General features: G+C 43.5%; 1 protein-coding gene across 2 annotated transcripts in view; it reads right to left on the minus strand.

Annotated features, from left to right (window-relative positions):
* Window positions 1-7,490: 7,490 nt before the first annotated feature.
* GALNT16 (polypeptide N-acetylgalactosaminyltransferase 16) overlaps window positions 7,491-25,299 on the minus strand; it is a 53,541-nt gene continuing 35,732 nt past the window's right edge. The window contains exons 7-15 of one of the 2 annotated variants that reach the window (XM_015864710.3): window positions 23,904-23,991; window positions 22,722-22,806; window positions 21,604-21,707; window positions 18,971-19,097; window positions 18,384-18,476; window positions 16,927-17,010; window positions 16,535-16,676; window positions 15,102-15,218; window positions 7,491-10,852 (exon numbers count right to left, since the gene is read on the minus strand). In XM_015864710.3, the coding sequence (XP_015720196.2) occupies window positions 10,715-10,852; window positions 15,102-15,218; window positions 16,535-16,676; window positions 16,927-17,010; window positions 18,384-18,476; window positions 18,971-19,097; window positions 21,604-21,707; window positions 22,722-22,806; window positions 23,904-23,991 (978 nt within the window). In that variant the 3' untranslated portion in view covers window positions 7,491-10,714. Of the gene's footprint in view, window positions 10,853-11,963; window positions 14,836-15,101; window positions 15,219-16,534; window positions 16,677-16,926; window positions 17,011-18,383; window positions 18,477-18,970; window positions 19,098-21,603; window positions 21,708-22,721; window positions 22,807-23,903; window positions 23,992-25,299 lie in introns of those variants that run through there. The other variant, XM_085549000.1, reaches the window with a different exon arrangement.

Here is a 25,299-nt window from a genome sequence, read left to right on the forward strand (position 1 = left end):
TTAGAGGAATACGGTTCTCCCCAGCGCACTTAACTTCCTAAATCACATCAATAGATTCTGTTAGATGTCACAGCAAATGCACTGGCTTACAAGAATTCAATTCTGACAGTCTGTGTATAGTAAAGCTTTACTGAAGCGGTAACTAATTAATGATGAAGACTTGGAGTCAAATGACTGGAGAGAGGAAAAACTCTGAGGCTTATTGTGAGGAGTGGGAGTTAGACTATTTCCAGCATAAGTACATGTTGGAGATTAGACCTATTAGCTCTATGATTGAATCAGTTCCTTATCTCTACAATCTGCTGACTTCAAAATATGCTTCATTTAAAGCATTTTCAAAGCTGTAGGTCAGTGTATGATTACTTAAATCTGAAAAAAATTCTGCTTAACACAAAAATAATTTACTAATCATTGCCTCGTACGATGACATTCAAACTAATATAAGCAGTGTTACATAAACATCTTGCATAGCTTATTCTCCTATATAGCAAGAGTAAAGTAGGATGTGTTGTTTCCTAAAATGTTTGAGGTTTATCACAGGTAAATATATTTCTTTGTTAAAATTGCACTGTTCTCACATTAAATGCATCAAGTCACATCGAATGCGCTCTAAGGTGCCAAGATGCAGTTTTTCAGTCTTCAGCATATAGGTTCCTTTCTCACCCTTGGAGCTAAACTTGGGATTCTAATATAAAGATAAGGTCTGTACTAGAAGTTATTTCCCTTGACACCCGCCTACAATTGTCTATTGGCAGTCTACTAAGAGGTTAGGTGAAAAATTAGTCTCCTTGGTAGTAAAAAATCATCTGAGCCAAGCTTTTTGTGGAAGCTTTGCCCCTTGAACTTTTTATTTTTTGGTCATCGTCTAAAAGCCTGATCCTTGTAGCGCACATAGGTGAAAGGAATACCAAGCTGCACAACTCTATCCCAAAAGATATGTCATGTAGGACTCCATCTTGTACCTGCCAGTGCTCCAGTGTTTTGTTAGCCAAGCTTGACTTACTGGAATGGTTCCTACAATCAAAGGGAATTGATTGTACCACAGGGAGATTTTGGCCTCAAGGAAATGACTGTTCCAAGATCCAGAGACACAAAGTCAAGCATGCAAATGCAGTTTCAGAAACTACCTGAAGGGCTGTATACATGAAGGACCTGTTTATACGCCATTGCATGCTCTTGCTTCGTAATAGACTGGGGCAGACAGGGAGGATGCCTGACACTGTAGTATTGCTTATTTTTATTACTCCTGATACAGACCAAAATCTTGCAGCTAGCTCAAGGACCAAGGTCTGATGTCATCTCACCCAGATTAGAATTTTAATTGCATTTGATGTCACACTGGCAGTATTGCTCATAGAGTAATCCTAAGAATCCATAGAAGAATGCTAAGCAGTGAGATAGGTCCTGATGTACTGGAAACATGTGGAAGCTTCTAAAGGTGGGTTACTGTCAGACGGGAGAGTCCACTCCAGCTACCTCAGCTTTAGACTTCTTCAACAGTTAACGTACATTTTCAATTCCACTGAATTACAAATTGTATTGATTTACTGATTGTGTTCAAACTGAGCTATGCAAGGAGAAATGCACTTCAAACAATCCACCAAGAGGATGAATAAAAAATGGAAGTCTACAGTTACTGGATTACAAGCATGAAGTAATTTCAAGCTCTCACTTCTCAACCGCTATGAAACTTAATTGCCTGCTAGAACCCAGTTTTGTCTGTTGACTCTGGATTAAGGTATTAAATAAGCTATAAATGCTCTGACTCGCCATTAACACACATTTGTTGTGGGGGGAGGGTAGGAACATATTTGAGGGGTCAGAGAGCTTCACACAGCAGCCCCCTGACAAGAGGCAGCTGTGGCTGAGGCCAGCGACTGACCCCAAGACCGTCAGCTGCACTGAGTCTCTGCACCATTTGCCTTGCGTGCCCACTTTGGCTTGAAGTTTGGAAGCACTTAAAACTTGTTGCAAAAGCACACTAAGCTAACACAAATCATTTATCAAAACTGGAAGAGCAAACCAGGTTTATTTACATATATATATAAAAATTATTTTAAAATTATTTTAAATTATTTTAAAGCTGTGATATATTAATCAGTTCTCTGAGCTTTGCCTACACGTTGTCTGCTTTAACATTACTTAGTGTTGGCTGATTGGAATGTGCCACTCACTGGAGTAGCAAGGGAATGAATTGCCACTGAAACACTGAACTGAGGTGTTTGATTGTACGCAGTACTAGGCAGCCCTCCATTCTGACACATTAATAAGTGCTTTATCTTCACTACATCTGAATACTATTGAAGTTAAAATTGAAGCCCCAACTAGATTTGTTACAGAGTAACAATGGATGCTAACAATTAGTGTTCTCATTACTGTAATCTGAGCAATGCCTGTATGAATAGTTTATCTGGGCACAGCTCCAATGTATAGGTTTTCTTCCTATTCACACTCAGTTTGCAATTGACATGCAAGCAAAATGTGCATGCTGCACATTCCCACTCAGTGCCAATGCCTATGAAGTGTTAGCAAGAATTCTGCTAAGGGTTTTGTGCACACAATAGTCAGTGTTCTCCTACATTTCCTGCAATATCATAGAATTGTATGATTTGGAAGGGATCCTTAGAGGCCATCTAGCCCAACTCCCCTGAAATGAACAGGGACACCCACAAGTTAGGTCAGGGTCCAGTCTGGCCTGATCTTGAGTGTCTTTAGGGATGGGACAGCAGAGGGAGAAGCAGGCACATAGCAGAACCATCAAGACATAACCTAAGAGCAGGAAGCAGTCAGCATTCAACTTTCCTTTTTGAAGTGCATTTCTCAAACCTAACACCATCATCCCCAGAATTCGACTACTACCAAATCAACACAGCTTTCACCACCTGCTTGTAAGGCTACTCCATCAGCATCCTCACAGATTCTGCTCAAGGTGAACATATGATCAATTTCTATCAACTTTGTGCTGATAATGCCTCTTTATGTTCTTTCTCCAAGTGCTTCCTCCCTCACCTCCCATGGAAAGCAATCATTCTCTATCTCAGTTTTTGAGACATTACCACTTTTTCATTGGTAGGTTCTCATCTTCTTCACCTGGTTACATTTATTTTAGTTCAATCCAGTAATTGTTCCAGGTACACACAGCTCTACATGAAGTGACCAATCTTTTATACTGAGGTAAAAGTATCTCCCTAATCTCAATGAAGAACGAATCACGTAACACCTCCTAAAGTCACATATGTTTTTTCAGGTTTGCAGCACTTTTGATTGTCCACAACAACTCAGTACAACACCCTCTATGATCTCCAATTAAAAACAGTTATATAAAATGAAACAACTTCAGCTAGAAAGACTTAGACATGCAAATATAACAAAGCAGTTAAATTCAATTAGGGCACTCACCTGGGATATTCAAAGGACTCAAGGCCTCTCCGAAACAAGCAGAACATGGACTGTGTTCATCACAAAACTGCACTGATGTGTCTTGAGAGAAAGGCACCCAAATGTAGTCAGCCATAGCTCTGGGGAGTATTTCCCTTCTGAGAATCCCCAGGTGAAAGCACACCCCTCCATCTTTTAATTAATGAACTAATCATCTCATTAGTGCATTGCATAACCTGAAGGCTCAGCATGCTGCCTTCTGTCCATCCCACTGCCCAATACTCCCTGAGCACAGAAGCACAGGTGACTCACTGGGTGCTCATGAGGAGGAACAGCAGGGAAGTTTTTATCCAGACACCTCAAATAAAGCACTTTTGTCTCAACAGATTTGAGTTCTCCATCTAAACTGTTTCAGTAGAAAAGTCACGACTACCTCCAGGCACACTGCCATTGGAAGTCAGATGTTTTAATAAATCTCATTGCAGAGAGAAAGGTCCAGCTTCAAAGGTACTTGGCAGGTAATTTGGACTGAAAAATCCCCCTCTGTGACTTGCCCAGGCTTTCTTCCAGCTGCTGAAGCCACAAGAAGTAAAATCCAGACCCCAGGCCAGTAACAGCTGAGCCAGCTTCATGTGGAGCACCTGGGTCCAACTCCACCTTTCCCCATTGCCTTCTATGCATGCACTGACCCAGCTGGCATTGCCTGCCCTAGTTTCCACCAAACCCCAGCTCACCATAACTAGGAACAAGCAGAGCTAATTAAAGCAGAAAGAAGATCCTCTAAGGACTGAAGCATACCCCTCTTCCTAATTATTTAGACAAGCTCCGTAAAGAGAAATCCATTAAAGGCTGTTAATTCGAGGATGCTATCCCTGGCTCAGGCTGTCGATAAATCAGAAGTTATTAAGGGCCCCAAGAGCTTTTTGGCAGAGCAGCACCACACAATTGCCCCATTCTTGCATCTTCCCCCAGCCCCTTGGTTTTGGTCACTGATTAAAGTAGTTTAAGAGATCAGGAGGAGCTTTTATCCAACCAAATACACACTTACATGGTTTTGATTTATTATTTTTTTTTCAACTTATCTATTATTTTGCACAGATGTTGTGAAGGGAAGATGAAAGAGAAGCTGTGGATGCACTTAGTATCAGGCAGGAAGGGGCCCTGGGCAGCAGGATCTGTTGGAGGCAGCCCTGCAAATAGCATGGTTTTTTTTTTTTTGAGGTCTCTTCCAGCCCAAGCCATTCTGCAATTCTAAGCATGCAGATCCAAGGAAGACAAGTTGTTGTCACGGGCTGAGTATTCCTTGTTGTTACTGCTTCTTAGAGCTTTGTGCATGCTGTGGTGAGGAGAACCAGTGGTGTATTCTGGCTGATGCAGTGGCTGTAAAAGCTGTTTGCTCAAGGAGCACCTGAAGACCTGGAAAACCTTTCCCTCAGAGCACAAGCAGCAATACAAATCAGTTGATCTATTTCATGGCACTGAGTGGCTTTAAAAGCAACAGTTAACATGACAGATAAATGACTTTTTTGTAAACTAAAAAGCAATTAATAATAGCAATTTACCCACATCCCTGTCTCATTGAAGCCTAATACTTCAATGCTCCTGCAATTACTTCTCTGTGTGAGTTCTAGGGGTCTTGGCAATTGCTGCTGCCTCACTTCTGTGGCCCTAGGAGCATCAGCTCAGCTGTGCAAACTCCATCTGAGTCTATTTAACAAACTGCATGAATCAGAGCCCTGCACTAAAGCCCAATTAGCAATGAGAGCAAAGGGAATATCGATCCATTTAAAACCTTTTAGACATTTCCCAGCTCTCAGAATCTGCTTGGTCACTCATAGCTGCAGCAGGCACCATAGCCTCCCTGCCATCTCCCTTTCACTGGCTTGCTGGTACTATGGTCCAATTGAGTTCTGAATGCAGAGATCAGCTGATGTGGGCCCCAGGGTACAATCAGTGCCCCACATAACCCTTCCCACACATGCTCACAGCCTCTAGGATGGCTTTTATCTAATTCAGTGGAAACATACACAGCAGCTCCTGATTCACCTCTGAGCAATACTGAAAGCCTCTGAGGTTATCCAGGCCATTCTATCAATGTTGTGTGCTTTGCAAAAGCTGGACAACAGCATCATTGTGTGGAGCACACCCATGGAAGGGTCTCCTGTACTCTGCTATCTCCAGATGTTCGTAGTACATTACAGGGTAAAGATTCCCAGTGGTAATGAAGCATGCATTATTCAAATCAGGCATTTGATTAAGACTCTCAAGAAGCGTGCATTGAGATATGTGAGGAATAAACGGCATCCTCTCCAAAATACAGGGCTCAGCATCAGGCAGTTTCTCAATTCCTTCACCATGGGAAAGGGAGCTGTCTGCCCCATTTCACCCAGTTATGCAGCTGCTCTGGGGCTGGTGGGAAGGATTAGGGTGCAGAACACCAAATGTCATCTTGGGAAGCTCTTCTGAATTATTTTGCATTAAATATCTCTGGATGACTTGCACTGGAGGGAAAGCAAATGGGAGGAGTTTCCCAGAAACTTACAGCCTCTCTGTCTCATAGGGCAAAGGATCTGTGCTTCAGCTGAGACTCAGCACTTCCAGACAGCTGACAAACACCCATCAAGAAAGTTTAGAGCAAGCCGAGGTGACATCTGACAGGTTAAATATTGCTAATGAGCATCAGGTGTTTGCAGGGGAAAATGCTCCTCATCTCAGATATGGTAATTACTGTAAAGATCTATTTAGCATTTAGATTGCTGAGGGGAAAAGGAGCTTGGAGCAGCTGATTCCCTTGGAAAGTGCTCCACAGTCCTAAGTGAGGCTCCTTGAGCATTGCTTTCATCTGCAGAGGCAGAAAGCAGATGTGATGCTTCAGCTCAGGATAATGAGAGGGACTTTGACATCATTTGGTTGTCCTTGTCAACAGCATTATTGCTTGCAGCCTCTAGCTAAAAAACACGCAAAGCAAACCTCACACAACAGCACGTAAGAGAATTAGAACCCCAAAAGATGGGCCTTGCTGCAGTGAACCCTCGAGAGGAGCCATGGAAGAACCATCCCAAGCATCTGCATCATACCCTTCACCCGAGGAGTAAAGCCCATTTCTGTGCTTGCAGACCCAGCCACATCACAGTGCACATCCTCCCCAGCAGGTATCTGTGGCTGCAGCACTCCATGGGTGCAGAGTGGCCCCTGGGGTCGGCAGCCCCATGGTGTTCGGTTCACACTTGCAAATCCAAGTGTCCCCAGGCAGCTCCTTATCCAGCACAGCCCTGCCGTGGGCAGCGCTGCTCTATTAGTTTCCATGGAAATAGCAGCCAGAGCAGCTGGTTTCCACCAAAATTGTATTAAAACGCAATTTTGTCCCAAGTGGATTATTTTGTTATCTTTTCTCTCATTCTTCCTTTTGTACTATGCAGTACATGGATGAGGTTAGACTTATTTTATTGACTTGGATTTGTTAAGCAGAATTTCTGTCAAGATGTCAAGCAGAAGCCGCTGTTTCTATGTGGATGGGATGCCCCTGACTCAGACTACACTCACCCAGTGCCACTTGTGCCATTTCCAGCACCCCCTGGCTCTGCCCTGCTTTCGATCACCGTTCAGACACCAGCGGGATCTAAGCAGAAGGGGCAGCACCTCCAACCACACACAGGTGGATATCTCCACAATTCTCCAAGATTCCTTGAGCCTAAGATGCTCAAAAGTCACAAGAAAGGAGCACGGGAGTGTAGGGAGATAAACTCCTTCTTTGGGAGCCTCCAAATTGTCACTGTTGGCTGTTTTTGTCCATTTATTTCAGGTGTGGACAGGTTTTACCAGCCCACTCACAGTCACAAGCATGTGAGCCCAGCTGTGCAGTGCCAGCAAGCTGTGCTGCTCCCTCCCCTACAGCTGCAGGCAACAGAAAGGCCTTTGGGGAGTTTATAAGGAAGAAAAGCTGATAGCATGGAGAGATTAAGGAAGGGTGGAAGGGAAGAATTAACACCCCCCATGCAAAGGGCTGGGGCACGGCTGGGAACATAAATCCGGTGAGGGAAAGGGACAAGGCATGAGAAGGGGGGCTCTTCTTCAACGGGAAACCAGGGGAGCAAGAACAGGCTGACACACACTTGTCTCAAAGTGGGCTTTATTCCAGGCATTAGACAGGTTCTGGAACATGCTTTCTTCAAGAAAAAGGAAAACAAATCTGGGTTCCACATAAATTACATCTGGCAAAGTGCAACTTACAACTGAGTGGGGGAAAATAAACCTTCTGAATTGATTTCTGTACAATAGCGGCTTCAGCTCCTCTTAAATTAACCACTGGTTGGTAGCACATGAAGTCATGCTGAGTGATCTGAAACACTACCAGTTTTCTTCATCTTTCTATCATCAGTGCAAACTTTTGCCTTCACAATCTTGGTCCCATTTAAAAGAAGCAGAAAAACAAGGGCAAGCAGCTGCTGATCTGAGTGTCTGAGATACAAACCACCAGGCTGAAGCTGAGGGCTCTGTTGGTTTTCTTTCCAAAACCCTACCGGAGTCATTCCAAACTGCTGGACTTTGGGGGAAGAGCAGAATGACATTCCTTCTCCTTCCCTTACCTCCTAGAGAAGTGGAAAGCATGCCAGCTATGAGTTTGGATGGCCTTTGTTTATTATTATGAGAAAAAGTTTACTTAGTCACCTTTAGAAGCAGCCTTTTGTAATGTGTCTATGTCTCAGCAACTCCTAAAGTCTGTTGACTTGGAGAAGGTGACTGCTGGAGAGGGAGAGGGCCTACAGGAAGGCCCCTTGAGCTGTGCCTTGGCTGGCAGCAGAATACAGCAGTGGAGGGGTGACCTTCAGATAGCATGTCCAGGCTCCGGGAACCCCAAAGTCCATGGACAATTAGAGCTACTGGTACCTAGCATCTAGCCCAGCCTTTCCCCTTTCTTCCCCACGATAGAGCACTTGAATAAAAGCATCCAGTCTTCTCCTGCTCGGCCCGCAGCCCCACACGGATGCCAGCTCAGTCAGTGAGCAGCGGTGAGATGTGCAAACCACACAGCCAGACCAGGAACTGCTGCCCTGGGAGCTATCAGGAACCTGGATCGACACTGGAGCCAAGCACAAAGTCAGGGCAGCGGGCAGCATGCCTTTGTCTCGATCTAACTGGAGCCCTTCGAATCAGGGCTGGCACAGAGCTTGCAGGCTGTACATAAGCAGAGTTCTTGCGGTCTGCAGTGGTAGAATCATTTGCTGAGGATCTGGGTCCTGGTCCCAGTCTGGTTATGAAGAAGGAACTGCAAGAAAGCTGCACACATATAGTGGGACAAAGCAGGGAGGAAGCAGTACCTGGTGGATAAGTGAACATACTGTCAGCTGCAACCCATAAACTACCAGAGAGTGAGACGGGAAGCTCAAACTGTTCACTGAGGATACATTTTGATGAAAATAACTAATCACTTCATTGTACACAGAGCTTACATACAATACCTGTCCAATAGCTTTTCATCTGTCTTTGCATCAATTTTTTTTTCAAGCCACGTGTCTGAGAACTTGACCATTTGTGTCTCCTTCTGCCTAATGATATTTTCTGGAAGCAGCACAGTTCTTGTTTAAAAATGCAGTTGTTAGAAGGACAGCTTATCTCCCCCTAATGGGTCTGTCTGCCTTTCCTATTTCCTTTCCTAACCTATTTTCTTTTCTTATTTGCTCTTTCCAGCTTCCTAAAGTTCTGGCCTCAGTGGTTTGGGCCCAAAAGCATCCCTACAGGGAAAGAGAGGTCTCTGCAGCCAGTACTTCTCCCACACAGGTGTGCAGCTGCAGCATGCCTCAAGCTAGGGGCTAAAGGGAAATGTCTCCTGAGCACTGCCCATGCAGGCAGGTCCTTCAGCCAGCTAACTGGTGTGAAGATGGTGAGCTGATGTCGAAGTGGAAGTGGAAAAAAATGCTCCTGGCACCTGACTGACTTCACTTTTTAAATAAAAGAACTGAGAAAAGAAAAAACAACAAAATCCTCTAGTTCTCACACAAGCATTTCTGAGCACATGCAAACATGTATGAAGAACAGTATCTGTTCTTTTGTCATCTGGGGTAATACCAAACCACAGGAAAGAATTAGAAAGGGATACAAACATGATCAAAAACAGCTCTTGTTCAGAACCCAAATGATCCTCCTCTTCTTCTTCTTCTATACCTGACTAGAAAGGACACAGACAGACAAACGTATTCTCAAGATGGCCCCTGTACGGCCCTTGGAGGATGGGGGTAGGGGGGTATTGGCTTATAAAACTGAGTTCCAAAGCAACGCTGTGGAGATTTATTTGTTTGTATTCCTTTCTTTGCATTGATAGGCATCCCAGCTGAGTGGTAACTGGGAACAGGGCTGGGACATGAGCTAGAGACACCACTGCCATCAGTATTTTCAGCACACAGAGAAGACATCTCACAGGGCAGATCTATACTATGGCAGTATTTGTGCAGGGACAGAGGTACTGTGGGCAGAAAAAGCAGTCAGAGAACAGCCCTGACTTACCTCATATCCCAGAGCACCAGCACACACTGACCATCAAGGGGCAGCTCCCCAGGAGCATGGTGCCCCAAACCCAGGTCCTGCTGGGCTCAGAGAGGCAGGACTGATCTGCTGCCCATAGAAAACTGGAAGCAGGAATTCAGCAGGGAACAGACCCCTCCAGAATCCCTGGTTATGCTTCTAAAACAGGCTGGCCCTTTTCCAGCTGGCCAGTCAGCCTTGTGCCCCATTTCCCAAGCTCAGTCCATTTGACTGCTGATGGTAGAGGAAGGTGCAGGCCAGGCCTCCCACAGAGGTGTTACAAACCTCCCTCAGGGCCTGATAGTTCCTCCCCTGCATCTCTGCTCATCACAATGGCTCCTCTTTTGGCCAGTCCTCACAGCAGCACATCAGCATGAACAATGCATGATGTTAAAGTGAAATACCAGGGAACACAAAGATGTTGTGTACAATGTTTGTACAAGCATTGTTCAAGCTGTTGGACTGAGGGTCGTGGACTCTGAACACAGAGAAAGGACTGGAAAGAGGGAGAGCTGCAAGGCAGTTCTGGTCACTTCAAATATTAGAGGCTAGGTGCTCTCCTGTCTCTGGGTGCTGTTGTGCATGGACATCAGCTGCAAAGGAGAACTTAAAACAAGAGATGGCTGATTTCAACAACTCCTCATTCTTCTCTCACCCACAGCTTCTTCTCTGAAAGCTCAAAAACACCAAGTGCTCAGCTGAAATGGTGGCTTGCTGATGGGCACAATGAAAACATTTAGTGTCAGAAAAACAAAACCATTCCTCTTTGTTCCCAAAGTCTCATGCACAAAGAAACAAGGAGATCTCTGTGCTACCATCACGTTGCTTGCAGCAGCTCCCACTGTTGGCTGGGTACATCTGCTTGGCAAGGGTTGGTCACCACTCTCCCAGTCTGGTTTTCCAGGCAAAGACCGCTGACAAAGTGTTGAATGAAACTGCCTTTCATCTTCCACTTCTGTGAGGAGAGAAGTACACTGTTACTTCCACTTCATTAGGTAACTTTGCCCTCATGCTCAAAGAGAAATGCTGAGCATGAACCTCAAAATACACCCCAACAAGTGGGGAAACTGGAAAATCTGGGTACTGGCCACATCTCCAAGACACTGTTTTCTTGTATTAAGAATATCTCAACTTTGAGTTCATCTGGTTTATAGGACCAGATATTCAGAAGCACTATTGAAGAAGAACTGTTTGTATAGCAGGAAGAATCTGATTTTAACAAGCATGCAGAGAAAGGTAGTGATGCAGAGGAAGACCCAAAACAGTCTGTGTTGACAGAGGAGCCTCCAATACCCTCACCAGCTGCTGCATCCCAGTGTCTACACAGATCCCAGAGCTGCCTGGCTCTCATCTGGCAGAACTTTCCCTGCAAGGAGCCGAGGAAGAGTTAATACCATAAAGCAACATGCTGCCTAATGTGTGTTATCTCTGTGCAATGCCACCCTGCCCATCACCATTTCCCAGGGCCACAGACTACTCTGTAAAGAGCCTGGTCTCCATCTTTAGGGAAAACAGAAAAAAGTATAAACGATAGCTAATTCCTGCATACACAGCCAAACTTCACTGGGAGTCTTCTCTCTTATCTTATCCACAGATGGCTTTGACTGGACTGTACTTGGAACTAGGGAAGCTCTTGGAAGAGCTGGGAAATATTTTGGCTTGAAAATCTTTCTCAGTCTCCCTTCCACGTGCACATGGAGCTAATACAGTTTACTGCTTACAGCAAGTTTGGAGTGGAGATGGAAAAAAAGAAACAATATTTTGATCAAAATATTGCCCCTCTCTCTACTCTCCTCGCTCTTTGCAAAGTTCCTTGAGGCTGCTGGATAGAAGTACTTCATGTGCAGTCACTAAGAGAAAAGCCAGAAACAGCAAGTTCTCATCCAGCAGTTGGTGAAATACAGCCCAATATACAGAGATGAAAGTGTTAACAGTAGTGTAATTTCTCAGGATAATTAAAAGGGTTTTTAACCCACAGCAACCAAATCAGTCCAAGGTTTATTTCAAATTCCTGTAACCCTGAAAATGTAACGGAGTTGGCCAAGCTCAGGAAACACAGCTGGGAAGAGCAGATGTTGCTGATTAGGACTGAGATGCCTCAGACAGAGACATAGGGAGAACTGATAACTGAATGTATTTGCAGAGCCATGGGCAACCCAAAGCTGGTGCTGAAGACAAAAAACTAACACTTCATATACCGGGTATCTCACCAGAACACCAAATGTCCTTATTTTCAGGCAGGGGTCACATCACTTCAGCACGTTTTCATGAAATATGGTTGTTTAATAAGATTTCTCAGAATGTTTCTTGTTCTGTTGGGAAATATCATGGCAGTGTTTCTTATTTTTATTCTGTTGTTTTCATGCCTGACTCTCACTTTGCCTTCTATTTGTTCTCACTATAATACAAATTAAAATACCACTCCCACCGTCAGTCAGAGCCAAAACAAAAGCTAAAGGCAATAATTTACTGTGCATTCAAGTAAAAAATGCTGTTCTCCAAATAACATTATGGATGACATCCATCTGCTTTGAAATCTAGTTCTGATTATGCATAACAGCTCTTGGCTGGTCTTGTGCTAGCAGTGCTGGCTGTTGCTGTTGAATGATCAACAGGATCGTGCCGCCAAATAGGTTTTGTTGCCGGTTCCTTTTAGCCTCAGGATGGAGCCTAACAGAATCAAAAATCATCTGCATTTGGAGCATCGTCTATAGCATCATTCTGCCTGCAAGGCTCTAGAGTTATTTTGAGGTAATTCTCCATGGATACAGTTCATAATACTTTAAAGCCTCTGCTAGAGCATTATATATGTCAGATGGACATGAGATTGTTGTTAGTGCTGAAGAAAAAACAACAAAACTCTCTTCTCTGTGGGCAGGCTTAATGTACAACAGCTGTGTAGCATGGGCACAGATTCAGTACTTTTGAAAGCAGTAAGCAGCATTAGGAGCACTATGGTGCTCTTGTAAAGATCTAAACAACCTGCTATGGTGACACCAACAAACAAAGCCACAACTTGTCCTACCTTTTGTCATAGAACTTGGCTTTCGAGCTACTCAGCCAAAAACATGACATCTAAATCCAGGAAAGCCCGAATGCCTTTCACCAAAGACCTCTGATGGCAGTGATGCCATATATGTTCAAATCCAAGTTCCATCATGCTGCCATCTCCTCCTAGGATAACACATGTGCTCACTTCTCTTTCAGTCAGGGTTTCAGCTCAGGAAGAATAAAATACCTCTCTGTCTTGTCTCTTCGTTGCCAGAATCCTGCCTTGCTAACCCAGGTGACCCCTGTAAGAGCCGTTAATTTCACATCCCACTCTAGAGAGGAAGCGGCAAAAAAAGCCAGCTCCCAAAACAAGCAGAGAATTGCATTAGATGCATGTGGTCCTCCTACACTTGGGGCAGAGGAGAGAGAATGGGTCACTTTGCAAAGATGACTGACTTAAACTAATTAAAACCCAGTATCAGTATTAACTATTATTACTGTTGTGTTTATGGAAGGAAAATATTATAGCAACATTCTCCAAGAATGTGACAAACTTGAGCACTGTGTGTGGATCTGGCTTTCTAAGTACAAATCTGAAATGGGATTTTCTGACTTCCACGCAACCCTGAAATTTCAGAGCATCTTAACCGTTAATTAGATTAAAAATTCACACGCTGTTCTTCCACTTCATCCCTACCTCATCCATTCAGCCACAGCAGGATTTGGAATGGCAGCTGTGAATCAAATTGGTCTCCAATTGTTTAAAATGCTTAAACAAAATCCTTGCTTACAGTCAGTTGGCTAAATCACCTGCTACGCCATGTCCTTGATATAAGTGCGGTTTGTTCACATAAGATAATGGAAAACAACAGATCACATCCTTAAATGTGCATGCATGTCTCTATAATGAGCCTGTATATAATCACCACATCAAGGCTCAATAAATCCTACACTTAGCAGCAGAATGAACCTGCATGTGTTAATGTGGATTAATCTCTCTTCTGGCTAATAGCGCCTGTACTCCACATCCCTCCAGGGGGCTCTTGTCCTTCCATGACACAGAAGGTGGAGAAAGAGTTGATTTTGGCAGCTGCTAGAGTCCTCTCTGCTGCCAGGGAGGAAAATGCTGCAAGGCACCTAAGAGAAAGCTAAGTGACCTAATTACATAGCAAGAGGGTGTTATCAACAAGAAAAAAGGAAAAAGGAGCAGGCAAGCACAGCCCACCTAGGATATCCTTGCAAAGTTAATCCATACTATAAAATGAATATAAACCCATTATATTCAAGGTGATAACTCTTCAAGATCTTTCTGTATTAACCAGACCTGCAGGAGAAAGTCTACATAGGCATTCCACACGTGGGCAAGACTGGATTTCAGTGCCTTCTTCCAGGAGGAACTAAAATCAGGGATAAATACACCATTAAAAAATACTAACAAAAGAGATGCTGCTGAAGACTAGCAGCAAGTTGAGCTGTCTTTTATCTTTGCGCTACCGAAAAAATAGATGTGCTGGGAAACACAGAGCTAGAATAGCCCCATATGGTGGCAAATTTGTTCTCTCAGTGTAGAGGGAAGCACAAAACCAGAGATGAAGCAAGCCCTGCCCATTCACTGTCTGCCAGTGCTGTGTTGTCACATGTTGTATTTTGACCAGTCCTGATAAAAAAGGCATATCACATACCTGTGAAAGCAACATGCCCATCACAGACACAGTCTCTTACCTCATATTGCAAGGCAAAATGCACTAGGTGTCATGACAGATCAGAGATGCGTCTTGTTGAGAACATTCCAAAGCCAACACTGCTGCTGTGTGTTTTTCCAGAACATACATTGTTTTATGCCAGTTGATTGCTCAAATGAATTCCACAAACTCAGTTTTAAATGTCTGTTAACGCATCCACATGCATCTCACCCTGATGCTGTGCTTCATCCATGCGCTGACCTGCCTAAATGTGCATGTATCCATGGAGTGACATGGATGCCACTGGGCACCCACCCACACACATACCTACCCACACACTGTTGTAGTCTGCACTCTTTGGTCACAGATAACGTCATACACCCGTGCATATGCAGCACACCAGAGAGGGAGATGCAGAGATGGCAGGGACTTTGACACACTTTGATAGTACTGGGTTTGCACCCGCAGGATGCACTGCTGTAGGAACACTGCTATGTGACAACGAAGGGATTAACAAAGGTGCACAGTTACCTGTCTGCCATCTTTTTGATTGCAGGCTTCCAGTGTGATTTGAGAGCCAGTAGAAAAGGAGGTAATGGAAAGACACTTGTCCTGCTGTCTAATTACAGGGTCACTGAATACCCACTCCTTTGGCATAAGAAAAAGAAAAAGAAAGGTTCCATCATGATCCCAAACAAGAGAGAAGTTTTTAATGGTTTTGTTTTTTTTTCCCTCTCCTTTTAGGTACTACAAGAATCTGAATATTTTCTTCAGCATTTATGAAAGGCTCCCTGGGAAGACTATATTTGAAGGCCTCACCTGATCAGAAGTTTATGCTCTGGCTTGACAAACCATGACTATTTCAAAACCTACAGCTGGCTTCTCTGACCTTCTGAGCTGCTTGATTAACCTTGGATCCTTTGCGACTCCATGGCTCTGCAGCTTTACAGAGTCGGGCTGATATAGCATGGAGGCCACCAGTCTCCTGATTTACATGATGTGCAACTGCATCTGCATATTTTACATAACAAACATTCTATAAAGGGTAACTGAGATCTATACATTATCAAATGAAGCAAAACGCATGCAAACATATCTATGGACTATCAAATATCACCAGCACACATAAAGCTCAGACTTCATTTCTCCCTTCTCTCACTTGAAGGATGCTTGACCCAATCAAATATTCTTATTATATATTCCCCAAAGAAGAAACACAAATGCAGTACATTTTGGAGACATGGAACAATGAGTGAGATTAAATGGCAAGTTGAATGCTGGCTACAGATTGGTTTCCAACAGTTAACAGATGTGAATGTGTATTTTCTGGCATAAAACACCCCTCTGTGACACTTGTCTTTCTCAAGATGCTTCTCTGCTGCTTCGACTACTAAAAGAAGAGACTGACAATAAATCCTCAGCTGATATAAACCAGTACAGCTCCACTGTTAGAGAAGCTGCCCGAAATTACTGCAGCTGAGGTCTTGTCTATTTAAATTCTGCTTGGGCATTACACTGAAACACATCTGCAAAACGGCACAGTTCAACTATCTGCAGCTACAGCAGAAGTGGTGGACTGAGGAACATTTATGATGCTGGGGAAATCTCAGAGCATACACAAACCACAGCCTGAGTGGTGATCACCACGTGATTCAAACCCTGGCCATGAGTTTACTGCACAGACTAGTCAGGCCTCCAAACATTCAAGTGTTACCTGTTGCCTCTGTTTGAGTAACAAAATCCTTCATACCCCATGCCTAGCTGCTGTGTCTGTTGAGACAGTAGTGCTCTGAGATGGCCACAGCTTCTTTTCCTGTTTACTACTAAAACCACTAATAGGGCCAAATTCTTCCTTTATTTACCTCTGTACAAATCCAAAAAGGCCAGAGATGTCTTTTCAGTCACTGTTAATACATAGAGGGGACAGAGGAAGGAGGAAAGCACCAAGCTGAAGCCCATCTTACCTGAGTGACGGGTGGATTGTTCACTGTCCCTTTACAGTTTCCAATGCCAACCAATGTATTCCCTGAGGTATCCTGTGCCCAAGACTCCAGACAATTTCCTCCTTGTCTAATTACCCCTGGAATCAAGTCTTTTTCAGGAATCCTTGAAGTAGAACAACAGTCATAAGGCACTTAATAAAGAAGTACAAGGTACTTATATACTTACAAGAACATAACTGGCCCCTATCTGAAATACAGCCCCCTCCAACTACAAAGGAGAACAGAGAAGATCTTTTCCAAGCATAAGTCCTTTTTTTTTTTTCTTTTGGCTTTCTGCTGCCACAGCTCAGTTTGTCATTGTGAACCACCTCCCAACTCCTCCAGGGAATTGCAGAAGCTGAGATCTGACTCACTTCAGCTCAGGGTAGACTTTCTCCAGATACCACTGGAAGGATTTACAGTTCAGTTTGCGGCGCTGCTCCACTCGATCTGCAATACTGGAAACACAGACACACACAGTGAACAGGAGGAAGGGGGACAATCAAGAGCAGCCTTTCTCTATTCACATCTCAAGAGAATTTATGTGGATCTTACAGATGTATCAAAACTGCATAGAAAGAAGGTCAATTTTTGGACCTTTTGATGGTGTCAGAGACATCTGCATTCTAAATCTAGATAAATAATGCAGATTCACTTTTACTACAGGTGAAGAGATCACCTGTAGCTGGAAACAAACGGCTTCACTTCAGCTCTTACTTGGCCGTCTCTGTCTGTAAAGCTGGTAGGAAATATGTGCAAACAGAAAGTGCAAGTTTAGGCCCTAAGACACAGTGGCAATGTATCCAAGTTCACTATGCAATACTTCAGTTTCTTTTATGATAAGAAGCATTGCTTACTATTTGGCCTCAGTCTGGCTGCTGTAATCAATACAAAGACAGAAAAATTAGCTAGGTAAAGTTATTGTTGTTGCAATACCAGGATGTATGATGAAAAGTCTGTATGGGCCAGACCAAGCCTACTTGTCACCACATAAGTAGCAGATGCATCATTATCCAGTGCATGTAGTTACACATCTGAGGCACCATCACTTTTGCCAAGTCCTTAAGCTGATACAACAGTCACTTGTTCACAGGGGATACAGCAGATATTCCTCCAGAATGGTTTTAACATTCCCTTAGAAATTGTAGGTGTTTGACACAGAGAACCAGTTCTTCTTTTATCCTAGGTTTTGGTGCCCAATGATTTTTGGGTCACAACCCAAAAAAGCCCATAATAGCACACCTTATTTGGCCTGCAGACAGCTTTAACTAGGATGCTGCAAGAAACACATTTCTTTACAGAAGTGAGCTCAGAAGGTGCTGGAGACCAGTCACAACCAGATTACGTTTCAGCACAAGATGTCTCACCATTGGCCATGTTCTGTCCAGCCTTACAAACCACCTCATCCACAAATCAGCAAAGAGGGGAGCACACCAGGTAGCAACCTGCCCTGTGTGCCAGACAGCTCTGCTTGGCCCTGGGTTCTGTCTGTACATCAAGCTCTAGTAACTGCACAGCTCACATTTCCAGAGCACACGCATGCTGTATTAGAATATATTCCCTTAAAGAGCCTGGCATTTTAATTTCATTACAGCTCACTTTGGCCTTCCTCTAACAAATGATTTATGCAGGGCTACTGGGGGAAAAATGAAGTGAATTAGAAGCAAACCTGTTAGTCAGACACTAGAGCTGTAACACTCCTGGCAAGACAACAATTCAGAGCATCTCTGTTTCTCTTTCCCACATTTAGAGACAGAAAAGATTTTATAACCATTTCTTGCTAGCAAGTGGCTTACCAGAGTCTTCCTAATAACATTTGAGAGCAGCTTACCTTCCATATGACTTGCCAATAGCTGATGGCCGGGCTTCATAGTAATACTGCTTGTACTCATCCATCCACACCTCCGCTGTGCGCTTAGTGTTCCTACATGGGAACAAGGGGATGCTTTGCTGAGTGCTGCTGGAGAACCTGCCTTCCTGTCAAACAAGCATTAGGTGGGAAGAACCAGGGCCTGTCTGCCAGGGGGAGGTTGGGAATAGCACCAGACATAAAATAAAGTGGGCACCACAGTCAGATTTAGACAGAATGTGTTAACTCTACAAAGCCTTGTGTGGATACTACAGTTCAGAATATAAAAGTAAATTAAAAAAAAAAACCCTACAACAAAACAGAGGAATGCCAGGAATGCCCTGAGGCACTGCTTCCCTCCTCCCTTGCAGAGTGAGGAAACTCAAGATGCAGTACTACGAACAACAGAGAACGGAACATTGTGCATAGACCAACAGCAGCTCATCGTCCCCTTGAGAACAGATGCTCAGCCACAAGTTGTTCTCTGGCATCAAGGAGAAAGACAATAAAGAATTCAGGCTGATTCAGAGATGCCCAACATTCAAAGTGACCTGGCTGTTACCACCTACTTGATGTAAGTTAATGCATTGCCTTCAGGGAAGTCATAGGGGTGGCGCTTCCTGAACACATGTCCCACTCGACTGCAGGGAACGATCTCTAAGCTGCCACCACACATCCACACTCGGAAAGAGAGCTCTGGAAGAGACCCAAGAGTCATACAGTTGAAGTCAGATCATCAGCATTTCCAAAAAGAGTAACCTCAGCAGTGTGCCTGAAGTTCTTACCCCTCTGCTCTACATGTATTTACTACAAAGCAAAACCAGAAAGAATGACGCCACAGTAAGAGAGGAAAAATCTCTCTGCACTTTGTTAAAACAGAGGCAGCACCAGTGCTGGTGCTTTCCAATACCATTCCACTGTTTCATTCCCTGAGCATTTCAATGACACCTTTCTATTTGACCACATCCTACCAGCTGTATTCAAGCTTTCAGGACAGCATTTGGTAACAGATCGAGACCACCCCACACCCACATTGCTCTGAACCTTCTACAACTCACCCACCCTGCAAATGGATGGAAGAAAAGGAAATGAAGAATTTACTACCCAAAGCAAATCACATGAGGAAGAGAGGGAGTTTAGGAGACAAAGGTGAAAGAAGAGAACAAGAAGGCATAGGAAGCAAATCTTCTACCCCATGAAAATTGTCTGGGTAGTTGGTAGAGACTCCAGATCAAGTCTCTGCCAAAAGGGCTTCAGACTGCATAAACTGATTACTTCAAAAGCTTCACTTGCTTGGGGTCTCCCAAACTATGGAGTTCTGATGTTTAGAAATTAAAAAAGAAACAGTGCATCCAGATCTAATGGCTCTTTCAAAGCACGCACACATACACCAGCATCATCCCACCCTTCATCTTTCTCCACAGTTCCTGGGAAAGGCAGGTTAAACAGCATGGTGGTTTTCTTGTCTGACTGTTTGGTGTTTGGGTGGTTGTGGGATTTTTTTGGAGGTGAGGAGGAGATGGTGTATTTAATCCAATTTCTAAGTAGTTAAACTGTAGATTGTGTCATTCCTTACTAGTTGCAGTTTCTCCCTCAACCTTTCCTACAGCTTTGAAGAGAGGAAGGGCTCAAAAACAAAAACAACAGAAACACAAGACATAAGTTTCTATCTGGTGGTGTGTCCAGCTGCCAGTTGCTCTCCTCAAATGAGGTTCTGATTCATTCTGCCCTATAGCAAAAACAAAATCCTTAAGCTCTCACATTTTACTTAAAGCAACATCCATTTCCCAAGGAGAATCCTCCTGTATTCATATCTCAGGCACACAGACAGACTTCGCATGACCGGGTTTGCAAATGGCAATTCTTTAACAAAGAGGAGAAAGGATGCAGATTTTTGGCACAAAATAGAAAATGGAGATCAAGCATAACATATTAAGGACTTCCACCCATTTTTTTTATGAAAGACATATGAGAATTTTTTGCTTTGTATTTTCCAGCACCCAACCTTGCCCATCTATGCTTTAAATTATTTTATTGCTGTGGCTCTTCCCCATAATACTTGAAAAAAATTTCTTACCTACCCACATCCAGCTGGAAGAATACTTTGGCAGCTGATAATCGCTACCTGGCCATTCCTATGTACCTGCTCCTCCAGCTCTGTGCCCTTTAAATCCTTCTCTTACACTGTTTACTTGCAGGGGAAAAAAATTCCCAAGGAAAAGTTTATTGAAAATGGCCTTCATGGCCATTCTCACCCACCCGGATTAGTCAGAGCTACTCGCTCAGCCCACTCAACAAAAGGTGACCTTAACCAAACAATTGCTTTTCACTCAAAATTGTAACGTGTAGTAAAAAGTGTTTCAGAACATAATCAACATTTTCCCTTCATCACAAAAGCTAGATCTCAATTAAGTATGGAAAACATTTCTTTCAGTTGGAAATTGCTCTAAATACCTTCTCAGGAAAATGAACTTGTAAAATTGTTGCTTTCTGCCCATCTGCTAAGTGAAACAAGCTGAATGTAGAAGCCACTGATGGGATCAGTGCCTCATATTATGGTGAAGAGCTGAAAAAAATGTTAGCTTCAGGGGAAAAATAAAGTAAAATATTTTGCCACTGCCACCGTCACACTGTCACTGCAGCAGTGCATCGCAGGGACAGACTCCATTATACAGAGGACTGTGCACTCAGCCTTGCTTTTGTTAAAGAAGAGTCAAGGTGCAGGATAAGAAACAAGTGATGAGGGGCAACAAAAAATGGAAACTGCACAAGAAACAACTGGCAAGACCTACACACTCAGCCCAATCCCACACAGCCCGGCCCAGCCATTGCCAGCCTTTATGAAAGCAGTTTGAAGGAGGAGAACAAAGCAGTTCTGCAGAGGTTTTCATCACCTCTATGTACAAGAACAGTTGTGGGTGTGCAGCTGATTTATTGCCTCTTACTGACTGCAGAGAGCTCTGCTTTAGCATCAGCTATGGACATATGCACCAAAAAACAGTGCTAGGCTCCCTGATAGGCAGGGAGCTTCCATTCACTTTGCAAAAAACTGACATAAAATTCTGACCCACGTGGTGATAGCTTGACCATGTCTGTAACCTTCTATCGACATGCAGATCTTGAAAGAAGAGCTCTGCTAAGTTGTGAATACTGGGAAATAGTTCTGCATTAGTGTGTTGTTCCTCAGACACCCTAAGCTTACCGAAATTTTCTCCTCCCCAGATGTCCATTTGAGTATCGTATTTTCCCAGGTGGTTAAACCAGGATTTGTTAATCACAAAGATGCCTCCTGCTATGACAGGGGTTCTGGAAAAGAAAACACAAGCCCATATTAAATAAGCTCACATACTCGTGTGCGTGCAGCACCACCATCTTCATTTTAGAGGGGAGACAGTTTGTGTAGGCCTGACAAACCATCTCCTATTCAAAACAGGAAAACAGAAGTGTGCTGATCACGTTCCTGCTTTGATGAGATGCCCCTCACTAGATCCTCCCCCATCCTTTTTTAGACTACATGAATAATGCTGTGTCTTTTGCATTTATACAAATACACGCAGTGTGTAGGAATGACAGAGGTATTCATTGTCTGATGGCTGCGCTCACCAACTAGGCATGGTATGAGTGGCTTTGCTGTATGTACTGTAGGCTACTTATTGAGTGCAAAACAGAGACTCACAAATTATATGAAGGAATAAAATGGCACTTCCATTACAAACAGGGAGCTGAGCACTGTGACTTTTTATACCAGGATTTTTCACGTTCTACATCCCTCAGAACCACACACACAGCAGTAAAACTGGCAATAACCGCTGCAGTTAACACAATTCGGTTTTGTGCGGACACAATTATTTAGGAGAGAAGGTTAATTCTGTGCTCAAATTACTAGGTGCAATTAAGCTCCTAGCTCTACTTTACATTTCCGGAGGTGATTGTTTAGCTGCATCTTTCTTTAATTCCTCACCTAGAAGACAGAGGTAATTAAAAATCTCCAAATGATTTCTGGAGGCATGCAGAGTGTTGAGGGAAACCATAAAAACAAATAGAAAACAAGAAGAGGTGGCCTGTTGGGATAGCACAGCTACAAGCCAATGAAACTATATAGTTACTATTCATATAATACTCAGGTAACAATACTCAAAGAATTAGGGTATTGCAGCATTGCAAGATTTCTTCAGAAATAACATGAAAAGTTTTCCTTTATCAAGTAAAAACAATGATATCTTGTCCCCAGCAAGACAACCCTTTGCACTCCTCGCCATAAAGGCAAAGGCTCAGTAAAGACATTTGGAGGACTGCACGCAGTCCATCAGAGATGGATACCTTATAGACTGAGTTGGGTCTGTTCTGGACATCTTCTGCTCTATAGGAATCTGCTCCCATTTAAAGTGAAGGCTCCAGTCAAATCCTGAGAAGAAAAGAAACATGCCAGACAGGTTTTGTTCTTGGCTTTCTCCTAGCTTCAGCCTCCACCTTTACATCACAGGTGACACCTACTTTCCTTCTTCAACACCCCTTGCAGCCTAGCCAAAGTGGAAAGAGTTCATTTTAACGTATCCAAGAAGTTGCCAATTTTGTCTTGGCATCTTCATCCCTCAGCAGTACAGGTTTCTGCTCAGTTCCACTCCACATCCTCAGGAGAGTGTTGTCAGAATGACACATACTAATTAGGGTTGTTGCATTTTGGCCAGTCTTTTTTACACTTCCCTGTCTGCCAGAGTTATTTATTTTAATCACAGCACTTTGTGGGATGTAATGTATTCTGGGAACAAGGGCTTGCAGATCATTTTAACCATTTTAATATCCAAGCCTACTGTTTATTTATAATTAGCCTGTGGTGGAGAGCTAAGCTCATCACAGACACTAGCACTGTACCCTGTTGAGGTTAGCCACAGAGTGAGTAGCCTTCAGTGAGCAAGCAGTGCAGTAGTGAAACATGGCTACCTACAGGGGAATGGCAGCTCACAGAGAACAGCCATAAGAGGGTTCAGCAGCTAGGAGAACAACCCAAGATGCCAGATGGACCGCAAGGAATATAAGAAGAGGGGAAATTTTGCAGGCTTTCACCTATTTTATTTGCTATCACCCTTCTTCCTTTACTGGAAACCATAGAGAGTGATCTCCCTGGTTTATGAACTTGTGAAAGCACAGGAAGGTGCTTCACATTTGGCTGCTTGGCCTGAGTGCCGCAGCCCAAAAATCCTGCTGTTCACTTGCTGACAGGAGGTGAAAAGGCCATAGGATATGTTGATATGCTTTATCAGTTAGCTAAGCCCCGAAACTGCAAAATACCATGATGCTGATGCAAGCTCAAGAACAAAACCATATTTGGGCTTTATTTCAACTCTGCAAAATATCTGACTTAGCAATTTGCAGGAAAAGGAGGACATAAAACCCATCAGGAAAGAGCATCACTACTTTATTTTAAAAGCTAAAGCCAACATCAATTATTTTTTAAGCACCATCTCACAGGCCTAACTATCACAAGCCATTCATTATACTCACCTCCCCTCAGATCTGCTGATGCTGCCAGGTAGGCAAAGTTATCCAGGCTGATAACATCAATGATTGGACTCACCACTCGGGTATAATCCTGAAAGAGACAGAGAAAAGGGGGGAAAAAAAGCAGTTAGATTTTTCTCAAGGGTCTGGAAAAGCTGACCGAGATCATAAAAAACAAAGCTGAGAAAGTAACATGCAAATTTTTATGTGGCTTTTCCAATAGAGTTTTGACAGCTGAGCAGTGATTGATGTACACAATGTCCAAATGGAGAAGGTTGGGTATTAGCCAAGCGTACACCATGGATAAAGGGAATGAGGCAAGGGACCTACATACCCAGAAGTGCTGCCAAGAAACAGCTCTATTTCCTGCCCAAGACACAGGACGTGAATCACTGTCCCAAAGGTTTTGTGTTTGTTTTTGATATCTACTGATTTCTGCTCAGCCACGCTTGAATTAACTCATTGCAATCAGATGCAAACTGAAAAAAATATAATATCTGAATATTAAGGAATTAGAACACTTTGGTGGCTGTAAGGTTTTATTTGCAGTCTTTTTAATAAACAGAACTTGAGATGTAATGTTTCCACCACAGCACTGAAGAAAGTCTTACAAAAGCTGATATATAAGATGAAACAGAGAGCTGGTAATGCCAAAACCAGCATCTTACTATCACCTGACAGCCTCCACAACCTTCTTACCAAACCTCCGTTCTGTGCCTCACAGTAGCTCTTTCTGCTTGGCCAGCAGACCACAACCAGCAAAAGCCTGTTGTTAATGCATATTCCCCTTCACACACAGACAATTGCACAAAGGATGCATCAGTAAGGCCAGAACCTTGCCCTTGAACCTACTCTGGCAGCGTAGTGCTCCAGACACTGCTCCAACCAGCCAGCACTAAGACTGGGATGGGGAAACCCAAAACCAGTACTCAGATGAATAATGCAGGAAATCTGCAATAGGCCTTGCTGCTTTGGAACCCCACGTTGTATGTTGACTTAAAAGCCAGAAGCAAATACTTATGGGCTTCTGAACTAGAGGACTTATTGATCAGATCTAAAAAGTGGAAGCTTTTAAGTCATCATTCCTTAAGTTTCACCTTCTTCCAGTTTAAGCCAGACATGGATACAAGTCAGCATAAAAGACTCAAAACTCCTTTTTCTGGAGCCCATTACTCCATAGAGTCCTCTGTTCCAAAGGAGAGGAACAATCCCAGCCCCTTGCAAGTGGAGCTAAGTCTTCTTGCAAGCAGGGCTAACACTTCTCCCCTTCCCCTCCCATTTTTCTTTTAGTAGAGCCATGTTTTCCCCTCCAGCCCTACAATGCAACCAGGGTGACAGTCCAGACTCACACCAGTCCAGACTCACACCAATCCTTTCTAAACTGAACCAGGTAGGAAGG

This window comes from Coturnix japonica, chromosome 5 (assembly GCF_054131305.1).
Source record: "Coturnix japonica strain WE chromosome 5, WE-NBRP24, whole genome shotgun sequence".
Taxonomy (NCBI): domain Eukaryota; kingdom Metazoa; phylum Chordata; class Aves; order Galliformes; family Phasianidae; genus Coturnix; species Coturnix japonica.